The sequence below is a fragment of the Rhinoderma darwinii genome, chromosome 1, assembly GCF_050947455.1.
Source record: "Rhinoderma darwinii isolate aRhiDar2 chromosome 1, aRhiDar2.hap1, whole genome shotgun sequence".
In the NCBI taxonomy this organism is placed as follows: Eukaryota; Metazoa; Chordata; class Amphibia; order Anura; family Rhinodermatidae; genus Rhinoderma; species Rhinoderma darwinii.
In genome coordinates this window covers 620,678,377-620,694,312 of record NC_134687.1, presented here as the reverse complement: position 1 = coordinate 620,694,312, position 15,936 = coordinate 620,678,377, and the positions used below count along the sequence as shown (strand labels likewise).

Genomic DNA, 15,936 nt, shown 5'->3' with positions numbered 1-15,936 from the left:
GGCCGGCATCGACACCAGTGAGAACACCGCCGCAAGACTCCTGCCTTCTTCTGATGGTGAGTGACGTCAAAGCAGAGCGGAGAGTGGCATTAGTAGGGCCGGCTAAGCCCTTATTCACACGACAGGGTTTCCCGGCCAGGTGACGGCCGTTCATAAAACGGCTGTCACACGGCTGCAGTAGGAACAATAGACTCAAGATGGGGCTATTCACACGACCGATTTTTTGACGGCCCGGGAAACCTGGCCGTCAAAAATTGGGACATGCCCTATTTTCGGCCGTTTACCCGGCCGCCCGGCTCCCATAGAAGTCTATGGGGCCGGGTAATACACGGCCATCATTGGAATGTGTCCCGAGTGACGGCTGTGTCTTCCGTCGCTCGCGCTCTCTCTCCTCCTCCTCCTCCACCTCACAGTGCAGAGTGCATGTGAGGCGGAGGAGGGTCTTTTTTTGCTCCGTGTAGGAGTCGGAATTCCCAATCGCCGGCCGGATTATCTACAGGGGGGCTGTGTCTGGTGCTATGTACAAGGGGGCTGTGTGTGGAGCAATCTACAGGGGGGCTGTGTGTGGAGCAATCTACAGGGGGCTGTGTGTGGAGCAATCTACAGGGGGGCTGTGTGTGGAGCAATCTACAGGGGGGCTGTGTGTGGAGCTATCTACAGGGGGCTGTGTCTGGCGCTATGTACAGGGTGGCTGTGTGTGGAGCAATCTACAGGGGGGCTCTGGTGGATGATTTTTCCATTGACCGGTAGCAGAGTTACACAACTGGAAAAAAAAAATCAAAATCATGGAACTCTGCTACCTGTCAATTGAAAAGTCATCCACCACAGGGTCTCACTCTTGACTTTCATTGTTCTCAGCCTTTTGCTTTGTCCTGCAGCTGCTGCCGCCGTGATGAGCAAATGTTATACCCAAGATAGGAAAAGTAACATAAAGACGACATAACCGGATCCATATTATCTGTGATATCCAGACAGTCTAGAGATCCGCAGTGAGAATGTGCGCTTCTTATTTGCAGAAGGATCTGGCCGTGATTTGATGTGTTTATGCGGGATATTGGGTGTGGTTAGGGGGCGTGGCTTAAAATGTCCCTCTTTTCGGAATTCAAAAGTTGGGAGGTATGCATAATATAGACCTATAACAGGCCAGACGTGTTACGAGGCTTCCTCTGAAGTCCAAGTTTCAAGACATTTATGAACTAAAACTTTTGGAACAGCTGGCACATGTTTTCTGCTGCATTAGGTAGTGATCTGCATCAATTGTGTCAGTGATGGTCACATTATTGGAGTGTAGAATTATGAGTTTTCTTTTGTTCGGAGGGCTGCACTTCATGTTCATTTTCGGGTTGTTAAGGACACACGTTTATGGCTTATATGTATATTTTTTCAAAGCACAGGTGAGCAAAAAAAAACAACAAAAAAGCACAGATTTATGGTGCAGTCACACGTGGCGTATTTGTAAAAATACGCTGCAGAAAACTATAATATCCTGCAGGGGAAAAAAAAATACCGCAACTAAGACAGATTTCCCATAGGTTTACATTGTGAAGTTTCCTGCAGCGTATTTTTATGCTGTGGAAATACAAAGCAAATACGCCACATGTGACTTCACCCTGCAGCTAAGACGTGCCATATGGGTATGTGACTGCTGCTGTCAACAGCTGGCCGCAGCGGTGATGTCAGTATGGCGTGTCATCGCTGCAGCAATGCAAGCAGACACCAGTAAGGGACTACGTGCTGTGGCGGTGTTGGGTTTGGAAGGTGAGTAGGTGACAATATGTGACGCCATGGACAGCTGATGGGTTTACGGACATCCCCGACGAGGTGTCCCAGGTTTTCCAAATGACAGCCTACGAATTGATTCCATTTTAGGTCTCTATGGTACTGGTATACCTGCTCTTTTTCATGTTGGATTATATTTTCCACTTTTCCATTGTGATGTTGCTGCCGCCTGCCGGCTCTTTGTTTATAAATAATGAATTATAAAAAAAGAACAAAAAACTGGTGATATAATTATTTTTAAGCCCGGAAAACCCCGTTAACTCATCAACATGACTTGCAAGAGGCAGGGGGTAGTATTCTAAGGGTTTGACGCATTCGTCATATTGCTTGTTAATGGCCGCACGGTGTTGCTGGTAAAATTGCTGTTTACCTGCGAAATCATGCGGACATTTATGAATAGACCCTTATGGCCCCACGATTTTGCAGGTAACCAGAAACGTTACCCGCCACACCACTATTATAGTACTTTTAATAATATCCCAGCGGTCTTTCTTTACATTACAGCAGTGATGACAACGTGCCGTATCAGGACGTGACTGTTGCAGCCAATTACAGTGCAATAATGGCCGTAACGTATTCCTATGGGATCGCATGTGTACATGCGATGTCATGCGCCTGCGGTATTGCAATTGCAAAAAAAAGCCTAACATACGACATCTAAATTACAGCAAAGAGGAAAACACAAAAAAAACAAAAACATAACGTGTATTCTTGACCCTTTCTAATTTTGCCCTAAATAATTTAGTCACATCCAGTCCTTTTACATCGCCCAGAATAGATAACCTACTGGGCACCAACAAAATGGCTGCCTTAGCAGGGACAGAAGTACGCTATAATAGTAGCATCATATGACACCTCTAGCGCCGGTGCGTCACTACTGGGCGGAAGTTCAGCAGTATTGACGTTCGATTACCTCTACAGGACGAAAGTTGTCCGGAAGTGACGTAAGAGCTGATTATTTTTTCCCGTGTTGTCAGCTGAGTGTCCCTGGGCCGTGAGTCCCGGTAGGCTGAACAGTACCGGGGGATGACATTTGCCGGGTAATTTGTGGAGAGATCCGGGAGCAGGTGAAGTGACGCCATTCGTTTTATCCATTTATCACATTGCATTTTGTGCATAGGTGGTTTCCTTAACATGGATTGTGGGGAAGAGGGGTTATTATTTTATTTCTGTACATTGATGGCTTACCCAGTAACCTTGCTTTGTCCAATCGGACGTGTGTTCTGATGGGGTTTTTTTTTGGTCAATGTAAAAGCAAATCTGTTTTTGCTCCAATAGTAGCATGAAAGGGTTAAAAATCAAACAAAAATAAGTCCAATAATGCAAATACATTTGTTGTTTTTAAACGTTTTCCAGATATATTCTTGCTGCCAGTGAATGGAAACCGGACGACAACCACCCTATAGATGCAATACCTGTCACAGCAGAGAATTTGGTACATTTGCATCCAATGTAGATAATACTATATGCCGTCTGGACTCCAGGTTGATTTTACCTGCGTTGATCCATTGTAGCAATTTATCAGGACAGAACCTGTGACTCTAGCTGTTGCAAAACTACAACTCCCAGCATGCCCTGACAGCCGCCGACTGTCAGGGCATGCTGGGAGTTGTAGTTTTGAGACAGCTGCAGAGCCACAGGTTTGTAAACACTGATCTAGAGTGTAACAAACCATCAGCTGTGAGAAGTATTCCTGTACAAGAATGTTTCCACTTATTGACCGCAAAAAAATTAGGGCGGTGTATCAAAAGTGGAGTAGTTGTCCAAGGCAACCAATCTAATTCATCCTCTTAAAAATGATGTGGAATCTGATTGGTTGTCAGGGTCAACTATGCCGTTTTTCCTTTTCATTCATCTCCCACAGTTCATGGCTAAATAGACAGATTTGCCATTCAGTAGTCTAGAAAAGCTGGATGACTGTGGGAGGTGTAATGGTGGATAAAATGGACTGAAGACAGAAGAGGATGACTCATGGACTTTACCCATCTTGTGACATGCTGGTATGTTCACTAACTCTAACTGGCACGTGTCCGTTCATCCATGCAGGGAGCTCGGTCTGGAGATGAGGCCGTGATCACATTTAAAGGAGTATTCCCAAAATCACAGGATCTACTTTTATGATCACTGGGACCCCCACCGATTGTGAGAATTAGGGACCCCAGATCCTCCAGTCCGCTCCCCTCAGTGATGCGAAGCTTGAATAGAGCAGCAATCGAGCGCTGTGTGCGGCTGTTTCCATTATTCCCGTAGACATTGAATGGCACTGCACGTTCTTGACTACCGCTCCATTCAATGTCCTCATAACTGGGGTCAATCAGTAAGGAGGATGTTCGGGACCCCCGTTTTCGTGATCGGTGGGAAGAAAATGATCACCTATCCTGTGATTTTGAGAATACCTCTTTTAAAGAGCATTCGAGCAAAAAGTGAAGAATGACGATTTTTACACTGACCTGCTTTGCGATCTGCCCCTTTAAACATCTTCTGACCTGTCAGACCAGGTCATTGGTGGGTGTCGATGAGCTGAGACCCTCGCTGATCGTTGGAATAAAGGGGCTGCGGCACTTTAACAATGCCCTGTTGACTTCCCTCATGGGAATCTCCCTAGTGATGCTGAAGGAGCATTGCCCTATAGCCCTTCGTTCCAGCAGTCGTTGGGCTTTAACCCTTTTCAATGTAGAAGGGGTGAAATCTGCTGCAGAATATCTGCATTAAGACTACGTTCACACAGTAAAAGTACACAGTGTATCCTTCCTAGAATCCGCAGGGAATTCCGGCCAAAAAAACTGCACCAAATTGTGGTGCAGGTTTTCTGGCGGCATGTCCGCTGCGGAGACAAGTTAATACTTACCCCGTTTTCTGTTGCCATAGCGACGCGTCTCCCTATTCTCCATCCTTGCATGACGCTGCTATTACAGCCTGTGGTTGGCTGCAGCAGTCACATGGGATGAAACGTCATCCCAGGAGGCCTGCCTGGAAGGAGAAAAGAAGAACGCGTATCTATGACAACGGCCGGGCCTAAGTATTAATCTTTTTATAAACCAAAAAAAAATAGTTTCTTTTTGATTTGCGATTTCTGCAGCGGATTCGCAGCTTTTCCGCAGCAAAAATCACGACATCTGCTATTTGTTGCGGGTTTTACCACCCCATTGAATTCAACCCGCAACAGAAGAGCCGCGAGTCCGCACTCCGCAGTATAAATTGACCTGCGGAGGATTAAAAAAAACGCAACGCAGGTCAATTTCTGAAAGTTTTTTTCTGCTGATTTTTTCCGCAGCGTGTGGATGAGATCTGTTCACATCTCATCCGCTCTGCTGCTACTGTAATACGCTGCGGATCTGCCGCAATGACATCCGTTGTGTGATCATACCCCGAGTAGGCTACGTTCGCGGGTACGATTACATTAGTTACTAGCTGCCTGTTCTGGTTCCTAATAAATACACTGTAATAAGTGGGTGTAACATTCTAATGGCAACTTACAGGGTGTACTTTATTATTGCAGTATTTGGGGCTGGGCCGCAGGTTTCCTGGTTTTGTCAGGAGGGTGCGTACGCTTCTCCTTAATATTTCACAATCTCTTTTGTGCTTGTGATGTGACGCCTGTATAGGACCGTCCATAGTGACACCCATACAGAACGTCTGAGGGTCCTGCTGTTGTGTATGGGGGGAGGGGAATGAATCGGCCATGTTGGACACTTGTTTCTCGTCTTGGAGTAGCGGTGGCCGAGGTGTCCCCTCACCTTCTCTACTCCTTGAAGATAAACCCTCTACAAGCTTCCGGATGTCATAGAGGGGTTCTCCCACTCAGGACCCCCTTTATTAACCAGAACGGGTTGTATTATTGTGTAATTTGCAGTAACGTTTCCTGTTTTTCTGTTCTAGGATTGAATCTGGTTTTCATTCCGTTATCCCAGGTTTTTGGCAAGAATGAGCGGCGCTGCCCTTGGGATAGAGATCGTGTTTGTCTTCTTTCTTGCCCTTTTCCTCCTTCACCGATATGGAGACTTCAAGAAACAACATCGCCTGGTGCTGGTGGCCACGCTGCTGGCCTGGTGCCTGTGTTTCCTGATTGTATTTATCATCCCGCTGGATGTTAGTACGGTGAGTAATGCCATTCGCCAGGGACTCGTGGAGACCATAGACAAGTAGATCACCGGACCCTGGCAACATTGTAACGTAGCTGGCTGAGCAATCTACAGCAGGAGCTGCACAAATTGCTCTGGTAGTTTGCTGCAATGTATCAGTCTGGAATCCAGGTTTTTTTTTTTTTTTAAATCACAGAGCCTTGTCTAGACTGGATGCGATTGTAACCACTTCTGAGCTGAGAGCAGGACTAGCTATGTACAAGTTTACTGCCTCTGAATGTAAACATTGTTCTCATTCACTGACCGCAAACAGAGAACTTGAAAATGGTGAAGAATGAAAACACAAAGTATATTAGAAAGTTGCAGAACTTTTTTATTTATACAGAGATTAAGCTCTGTTTATATAAAACCGGAAAATCCCTTTTAATATTCCAGCCCAGCGGCCAGTATTATGTAGGTACGTGTGTGACACCTGACATCAGTTTGCAGCAGTTTTTCTATTTGTTGAGCAAGTAAACATACTGCAAAAAAAATTGCAAGTGCATACCTAGACTTAGCAAGAGTGATTCCATTCCTGACCGCAAGCAGAGATCTTGCATATAGGTAAGAATTGAAAAGTAAAGTCTATTTGAATACTGCAGACGTTTTATTTATATAGTGATTTGAAGTTTAATTTAAAACTGGATAACTCCGTAAAGGCTTCTGTCAGACAGACGTAATGCAGCTGCGTTCTAGCATCCATATTACGGCTGTGACAGCCCGATCCCCGCAAGTTCTACGCACCCGAACCAAGGCTCTGCTCACATCTATGTAGCCGATTCTGGCAAATTTGACCATAAAAATTGCTCAGCAGGCAGAGCTCTTTTTCCCAGTCAAATCGGCAGACACCACACCAGTACCCGACATTGTAAGTCACCGGTGCGTTGGGTTCCGGTGGCCTCTGCCGGCCGCTTTGATGGTAAGCCATGTTGCAGGTGTGAACAGAACCTTAGATCACCATAGAGTCTGAAACCGTCCTAACTCCACCTTTGCATCGTCAACAACTAGTAAAGTGATATACAGAGGCTCTTAGGCTCTGATCACACTGATATGATTGCATTGAGAGCCACCGTCAGTTTTTCCGGTATTTTTGACAAGAGTAGCGCAATCTGCGGCGCTCTTCTTGTTTTCTGGTATTTTTGAACTCTGTTCTACCCCATTAATGTCAATGAGGTCCAACCGTGTCTATTTGGATCTGTCAAAAGACTGATACCTCACAGGATCACGACTCCGAAAAAGTTTTGATGTTTTTTTTTTTTTTTGTAAACCAGAAGGATACTTCGTGTATAGAAAGCAACAAAAGTGGTTAATGTTTTGCTGGTTATCGCTTTTTCAGACCATATACAATCGATGCATTGCCAGGAACGCAGTCACTCCCGCCACCATCAATGTCAGCCAGTTTACTACAACCACAAGAGCTGCTGTTACCAATGCCTCCTCACCTGACGTGGCCACGAAGTCTTTAAGGTATGTATACGTTCATAGTGATGGAATTACCAGTGTATATTTAACACTTTAGGGTGTGTTCACACGTAGCGTAAGCACTGCAGATTTTTCGCAAATTGATTTAATTGCGGAAAATCCGCAGCGTATTACAGTAGCAGCAGAGTGAAGGAGATTTGAACAAAGGTATTGAGGTATTTTTTTATTTGAAATGAATAAAAAAGTTTATACTTACCCCGGGCCGTAGACCTAGTGACGCAATCCTCTATTTTGACCCCGGTCTCTTGGGATGGCGTTCCTTCCCATGTGATGGCTGCAGCGGTCACATGGACTACAGCGTCCTCCTAGGAGGCCGCGCTACGCTCAGAAGAGATGGACGCGTCACCATGACGACGGCTGGGGTAAGTATAACATTTTTTGGGGATTATTACTGCAGGAGTTTTGTAAACCTTTGAAAGGCAACTTTTTATTTTTTTTCTAAAAAAAAAAAAGGTGTATCAGTGTGTTTGGTGTCACTTTGTAAATACTTTTTGTTTAAAAATTATTTTTACTTTTTTAGAGACATCTGCTCTGTATTCTCTATACAGAGCAGCTGTATCTAGCGCTATTCACTGAATACGTCAGTCCCGCGGACCTGACGGGTTCAGTGTCCGCGGGTCCTGCGTGTGTCTGTTCGCAGCGGCAGTTAACTGTGCAGGGTGTCTGCCCTGCTCTCCCCGTTGCCGAATAGCGGCCTATCACCGCTGAATTTGGCTGTTAACCCCTTAGATGCGGTGGTCGATTGCGAAGAGTTTGGAGCAGAACGGCAGCCCCCACGTGAAATCACGGGGGGTGGCGATGGATGCCATGGCAACCGGAGGCCAGACAATGGCCTATGGGCTGCCATTTACGAAAGCCTATGAGGACGGCTGGTCCTCATAGGCTTCCTGTCAGAGTGACTGTCACGTCACAATGACCGTTAGAATACATTACACTACGTAGGTAGTGTAATGTATTTTAGCAGCGATCAGAGCTTTAAGTCTTCAAGTCCCCTAGTGGGACAAGTAAAAAAAAAAAAAAAACAGGCCTTACACTGCATATGGTGACACAAAAAAAAAAAATTGTATTTAAAAAAATGTGAGTTTATTGTGCAAACGCTGCAAAACATAAAAAAAAACGATATACATATGCTATCGCCGTAATCGTATCGACCAGAATAAAGTAAAACAGCATTTATAGCCCATGGTGAACGCCGTAAAAAAAAAAAAGAATAAAAAACATGGTCAGAATTGATGGTTTATGGTCACCTTGCTTGCCAAAAAATGGAATGAAAAGTGATAAAACTGCATGTCCCCCAACAGCAGTTTACGTCCACAGATCTGGCATCGTCATACCTGGGAGAACCCGATTCGTATTTTATGAGCTATTTGTCTTCAGTGGCACAAACTGGGCACAACATATTGTGCACTAAAATGGCATCCACTGCGCATTAACCCCTTCCCGCACCACGACTTAATAGCATGTCGTGGTGCGGGGGGTGAGGTATGGAGCCGGCTCATGTGCTAAGCGCGCGCCATACGCTGCGGGTGTCAGCTGTGTATTACAGCAGCAGCAGCCTGTAAAAATAACAATATACAATATACTGCAATACATCAGTATTGCAGTGTATTGTACCAGCGATCTAATGATCTCTGGTTCAACTCCCCTAGGGGGACTAATAAAATGTGAACTTAATAAAGTTATTAGTGAAAAAAATGAATTTTATATATATATATATATATATATATATATATATATATATATATATATATATATATATATTTATTTTTTTTTTTAAAAGGTTTTATTTTATTAACTTTTCCAATGTACAAAAGTACGAGCAAATACAAACAAAACATACTAACCAACCAAAACTAGTGGCAATTACCAATCACCGTGGTATATAATACATTCAAATTGCAGAGACCGCAGTTGACAAAAGAAGGAATAGCACATCATGATATATGGAAATTGCAGTTAATCCGGATAATAAGGTGACCATAGTCATTGCCCAGAACCAACTAAGAGAGCACCCAATCATACGCCATTCACCCATGCGCTCCATTCATTCCGCATTGCTCCCATTCCAGCCAGTAAGACACAAATGGATTAGATGGCATTGTCTGAGGTCTCCAACCACCCAGACCAAATCTTCCCAAATTTGTCAGGGCATCTCCTGTTAAGGTACCATTGCTGATACATGGGTACATATTTATTTACTAATTGCAACCAGTGTTCCAGACTTGGACACGTCGTGGCTTTCCACGCCACAATCATAACCTTCCTAGCACAAAACTAAGCGGAAAACGATTTTATCATAATAGCCTTGTACAATCTCATTCATATTTTTTTTTTTATAAATTCTTTTATTTATCAATTTTACAAACATGTCACGATAAATGTCAAAAATACGCAACCATATGGTACTTCGGCACACAGGCCGGTCGGTATATGTGGTCATCCTGTAAGGTAAATGTACAGACAGGGTATCGCCAGGCAATAATCGGGGCTAATCCCCTGAATCCTGAACCTGCAGACATGCATCAAGGCCCACAGCGAAACATAACTTAAAAGAAATTTTGAAAAAGGAAATGAGAAAAAGGGAACGACAGAAGAGGGAAAGGAAGGGACGAGTTCCTTTGTTAAGTGTCATGTCTGAAGAGCACATCAAGAGGCTACGATATTCCTGAATTCCACAGCTGATTCGAACCTGACCCAGTGATACAAAGTCTTGATGAACTTGGCGTGAGTACCTCTCATAGATGCCGTGAGATCCTCCATCCTCATGATCTCCTGTATCTTATCGAACCACATGCTGAGCGATGGCGCAGCCGATTGTCTCCACAGCGCTGGTATGCAGGCCCTTGCAGCGCTCACCAGATGGCGGACCACTGAGTGACGATACGAATACAGCGGAACCTCGCACAGATGGAGCAAGAAGAAGGCCGGTGTGCACGGGAGCGGGAAGTCAGTGAATTTGGAGGTGATACGCCACACTTCTGACCAAAATGCAGTCAGCCACGGGCACTGCCAGAAGACATGTAGTATCGTTCCCACCTGGTCACCACATCTCCAGCACAGCGGTGAGACCGCCGGAATCATAGCATGTAATCTGGAAGGCACCCTATACCAGCGCGTTAAAATTTTAAAACCCGCTTCCTGATACCTGCTGGCCATGGACGATTTGTGTATATCCTATCTAGTTGTTCCGCTGAAAACGTGATTCCCAAGTCCCTTTCCCACCGTAGCAAATATGTGGGCGTGGAGAGGGTAGATGGGGAGATCAGTAGGGAGTATAGTTTGGATAGTGTGTGGCGCATCGAGCCAGTGCCCACGCAGAGGAGTTCAAACAGAGTTTTAACCCGAGCATGTTCCACAGGGTTGGGCAAGGACACCAGGAAGTGTCTCAGCTGAGTGACCTGCCAGGGAGTGAGGGGGAGAGGGTCTGTCAAAGACAACAATTGCGGGCCAGTCATCCAAGACTCCCCGTGTAGATAATGAGAGGTGGGGCCCCTGCCTGCCTACAACCAGCTCCGAAATGGACCCCCCTCCCGCCCTGGAGGGAACGCCGGGTTGCCCAGGACTGGAAACATGGGGGAAGGGGAGATCTTTGTCTGGGGGAAGACCTTCGACGCAACTGCCAGTGAGGGCCCTATCGTTGGATGAGTCCTTGCTGGTAGGGGGGGGGGTATCCCTGCCCAGCCAAGGTAGGGCCTGCAAGGGGATCGCCATAGAAGACTGTTCCATCGACACCCATCGTTTGACCTCCGTGTGGCGGAACCAATCCAAGATGCGCGCCAAGTGCGAGGCCTGATGGTAAGATACGAAGTCAGGGAGCCCCACGCCCCCTTCACTCTTAGAGCGAAAAAGCGTGGAGCGGGCTATACAGGCCGGTTTCCCCACCCAAATGAAGCGGTGGAGTAAGGACAACAGAGCTCGGAAGAAAGTGCGGGGGATGTGGATCGGTAGGGCTTGGAAGAAGTACAGTATCCGTGGGAGAATGTTCATTTTGAAGATTGCACATCTACCGAACCACGTGAAGGTACCCTTCGTCCAGGATTCCAAATCGCCCTTTACCCGCTGAAGGAGAGGAGGATAGTTGACTGCATAAAGGCGAGAAAGATCACTGGAGAGCTGGACCCCCAAGTATTGAAGCGAGTCTCTGGCCCACTTAAAGGAGAAGGACCCCGACAGGTCGTCCACTAGGGACTGCGGCAGTGAAATGTTAAGAGCCTTGGACTTCTGATAGTTAATTTTGAAATTTGACAATTTCGAGTATCTACTCATCTCCGCCATGTGGTTGGGCAAGGAGATCCTGGGTGCCGTGAGGAAGAACAGAAGGTCGTTCGCATATGCAGCCACCTTATGGGATCTTCCTCCCACTGATACACCCGCTATGTCTGGGTTTGAGCGCACCCGACAAAGGAAGGGCTCCAGGCACAAAATAAAAATTAAGGGCGACGGGGCATCCCTGCCGCGTACCGTTGGAGATGGAGAGCGGGGAAGATAAGGTACCGTTAACCTTAACCCTAGCTGAAGGAGATGAGTAGAGGCTCGAAATCCATTGCATCATGTGGGAGCCCAGCCCGATGTGCCGCAAGGTGGTCGACATGAAGTCCCAGTCTACCCTGTCAAAGGCCTTCTCTGCGTCCGTGGACAGCAGTAACGTGGGCAGAGACGAGGCAGCCGCGTGATAAATCAGATTAATTGCCCTAGTGGTGTTATCCCTAGCTTCCCTAAGAGGCATAAAGCCCACCTGGTCGTAGTGGATCAAACTGTGGAGGAGGCGTGTGAGCCTATGGGCCAAGATTTTCGCAAACGGCTTGAGGTCTACATTAAGCAGTGAAATGGGGCGGTAGTTTTGGCAGCTGGTGGGGTCCTTACCTTCCTTGGGTATAACCGTAATGTATGCCCGCAGTGCATCCTGAGGGAGAGAGCACCCGTCTGTGAGAGAGTTATAGGCCTGCAGGAAATGAGGCGCGAGAATATCTGAACAGACCTTGTAATACTGAATAGGGAGCCCATCCGGGCCCGGCGCCTTCCCCACTGGAGAATCCTTCAGGGCCCACGACCACTCCTCTGGCGAAATCGGCTCTTCCAGAGCCGCTAGAGCTTCCTGCGGGATACTATTCATCCCCGAGGAGCGGAGATATGCCTCCATCTGCTCCCGTCTAGTTCCCCCTTCTGCGGTGGGAGAGGTCTGCGGGAGATTGTAGAGTGAGTGGTAGTACGCCCGGAAGGCTTCCGAAATATCCTGGGGGTGGTGTAAACCCCCAACACCAGGGACCTGTACCTGGGGGACATAGGTGCGTGACCTAGTTTTCCGCAATGCCCGTGCTAAAGTCCTACCTGGTTTGTTACTGAATTCGTAGAAATGTCGTCTACACTTTACTAGGGAGGCCCTAGCCTTAGGAAGACCAAGAGAGCGGACCTGAACACGCAACTGCCCCAGCTCCGCCCCATCACCCGATCCAAGGAAGCTTTGTGGGACTGCTCTAGGAGGTGTATGCGAGATAACAGTGCACTCAAGTGAGCCGTCCGCTCTCTTTTAAGTTTAGATCCGATCCGGATGAAGGAACCCCGGATCACGCACTTATGTGCCTCCCAAACATTGAGCGGACTGACTTCTGAGGAGACATCCCTAGCAAAGTACTCCCGTAGGTCCCTGTGTATTTCTGAAATTACCGTCTGGTCCTGCAGGAGCGAGGGTGGGCTGCAGGGAGACAGAGGGAGAGTGTAATGAGGGCGTGGTCTGAGAATGTTATGTTATCTATTGAGACTGAGGAGAGGTTGGATAGATGGGAGTGGCGCATGAAGAAGTTGTCTAGTCTGGTGTATGTGTTGTGGGGGACCGAAAAGAAGGTGTAATCTCTTGTCGTCGGGTGCATAAGCCGCCACGCGTCTATCAATTGGTGTTCATGTAACAACCGACGCACCCGGCGGTGTGCCGACCTAGGTAACGACGAGTGTCCACGTGAGGAGTCTATGGTCGGGTCTAATTTAAGGTTCAGGTCCCCCCCCTAGTATGAGAGTGCCTTCCAAGAAACCATCCAACTCCGTCAGGACCCATTCAAAAAAGGAGACCTGACCAGTGTTGGGGAGATAGCATGTGAGCAGTGTGTTTGCCAACCTACCCTTCAAGAAGATATACCGTCCCGCTCCATCTGTGCGAGTCTCCACGTGCTCCCACGGCAAAGAACGAGAGATCAAGATAGAGACTCCCTTGGTCTTGAATTCCGGTGAGGTACTGTGATACCCCTCAGTGTAATGAGAGTCTGTCAACCGTGGAACGCTGTCCGCCCGGAAGTGAGTTTCCTGAAGGATGGAGGATCTCTTCTCTGGAACATTCAGGCCCTGTGCATTCAGGGAAACAACTGTAATGTTAGACATGTGGAGTCACAGTAGGAAAACAGAAAAGGGGGAGTAAAGCGGGGAAAGAGACGGTTACCCCCGAAGAGAGGGGGAAGGGCCGGGAAAAGGGAAACTAGCGTCCCACTAACAGCGGAGTACCACACCCCTAAACAATACTTCACGTGTTGTCGGGCCCGGCGGAAAACCCCCCCTGAACACTACACAGCAGCGCGGAACCTAGTGGGGAACGTAGAAGGACAGCGGCGTGAAGCGGTGATCTCCCTGAGACTCGCCACTAATTGGGACTAAGGTTGTATAAGCCCAAATAGGAGTAGGCCGGAACCCCGGACTCGGCCGGATTACTGTAACGGGTGTATGTGGTTTCCTGACCTCCCACCGCAGCGCAGTATGGGGGAGAAAAAGGCTCCCTGAGACATTCCCCCAGACCTAACAGACTAAACCCCCTGGCCCACCTAAAATTCCCCTTTGGCCTGGCAACACTCACTCCCGCCTCAAACCTGAGCGAAAACCTGTGGAGGAAAGGAAGGAGGGTTAAACAATCATAACCGACATTCCCCCAATGAAATCCTCATGGGTACAGTGCTACATTAGCCTTCAGGCCGCTGGTCGATCAATTTCTTCGGGGCGAGCGCCGTCCAGGTGCCCGTTGCTCACGAGTACCGTCTCTAGGAGGGAGCAGAAAACAGCGCACAGAGTCAGGATACAGGCCCCCCCTGGGGAAGAGTGACGGCGGCGGCACAATCTCATTCATAATGCCCAAGAGGCACACCTGAGGGATGAGAACCCGAGGAAATTCACATTTATCATGAAGGAACTCCACTACCTCAGACCAAAATGGCGAAATCTTAGGACATAACCATACACAGTGGAGGTACGGGCCGACATCAGATTGGCACCTAAAACAGCTATCCAACCCCGAGGCCCCAATTCTTTGGAGTCTTATCGGAGTGTAATAAATCCGGTGTATGAACCGCGACTATTAGAAAATCTCTTGCACTGATAACTAAGTCAAGGAATGAGAGCTCCACCTCCCTCCTCCGCCAAATCTGGAATATGTCTTTTCCACCCCGAAAAATGCCCAAACCACTATCCACAGAGTATAAGTGACCCAGACATCGAACCCCCAGCCCAATTTATCTCTCCCGGCAGGGACACCAGGTAAGGCGACCTTGGATTATTCCATAATGGGGTCCTAGGGGAGTGAGAAGAATCTGCAACACCTCTCAGTAATACGTGTGCCATCCTCCAGGCCCTAGCTATAGGTTGTAACGGGAGTGGCGTACGACACGGGGATTTAAACCTATATAATAAGTTGGTAAGACTCTCGTAAGAAGTCATAAGTGCTCCTGCCAGCGCAGTGGCCGCATTACTTAAATCAATTCAAATCCACCAGTGAGCCAGTACCGGCTGCGAAGCCAAGTAGTATAGATTAAGGTTGGGCGCTGCCACCCCCCCCCCCCATTCTCTTTGGGGCCTGTAAAAGACAGACTAAACCTAGGGTTGCCACACTGCCAGTAGAGCATGTGTAGTATACCATCAAGTTGTCCAAAAAATTGTTTGGGCAATATAATTGGACAAATATGGAGGATATATTAAAATGTAGGCAGATATATCATTTTGAAAAGCTTTACCCTACCATATAAGGAAAGGGGAAGGTTTTTCCATGTTTGAAGTCCAAAAGAAAACCCCCTTCCCATTTTTTTCGCTAAAGCAATGTAAAAAAATACACAAAATTGGTATCGCTTCGTCCGTAAATGTCCAAACCATTATTTAACTCGCATGGTGAACGCCGTAAATAAGCATTTAAAACGCCAAAATCGCAGTTTTTTTTTGGTCACTTCACAGCTGTTTTTTTTTATTTTTATAAAAAGTGCTCAAAAAGTTGTATGTGCCAAAAAATGGTACCTATAAAAACTACAGCTTGTCCCACAACAATAAGCCCTCACTCCGCTCAATCGACTAAAAAAAAAAAAAAAAAGTGATGCCTCAGAGTGTGGTGAAACAAAACAAGTTTTTTATTTTTAACAAATATACTACTTTTACAAAGTAAAAACTAATATAAAAAAAAAACATATCAATTTGGTATGAGCGTAATTGTATTGAGTTTCAGAAAAAAATTTAAGTTCTCGCTTTTACCGCACGGTGAAAGCGGTAAAAACGAAACCCAAAAAACAATGGAGGAATCGCAGTTTATTCCACTTTT

The 15,936-nt window shown here is 46.9% G+C and overlaps 1 protein-coding gene across 2 annotated transcripts in view; it reads left to right on the top strand.

Annotated features, from left to right (window-relative positions):
- Positions 1 to 2,708: 2,708 nt before the first annotated feature.
- Positions 2,709 to 15,936, top strand: part of LMBRD2 (LMBR1 domain containing 2) — a 55,355-nt gene continuing 42,127 nt past the window's right edge. The window contains exons 1-3 of one of the 2 annotated variants that reach the window (XM_075841966.1): positions 2,709 to 2,846; positions 5,659 to 5,877; positions 7,237 to 7,367. In XM_075841966.1, coding sequence (XP_075698081.1) covers positions 5,704 to 5,877; positions 7,237 to 7,367 — 305 coding nt within the window. In that variant the 5' untranslated portion in view covers positions 2,709 to 2,846; positions 5,659 to 5,703. Of the gene's footprint in view, positions 2,847 to 3,194; positions 3,215 to 5,658; positions 5,878 to 7,236; positions 7,368 to 15,936 lie in introns of those variants that run through there. The other variant, XM_075841970.1, reaches the window with a different exon arrangement.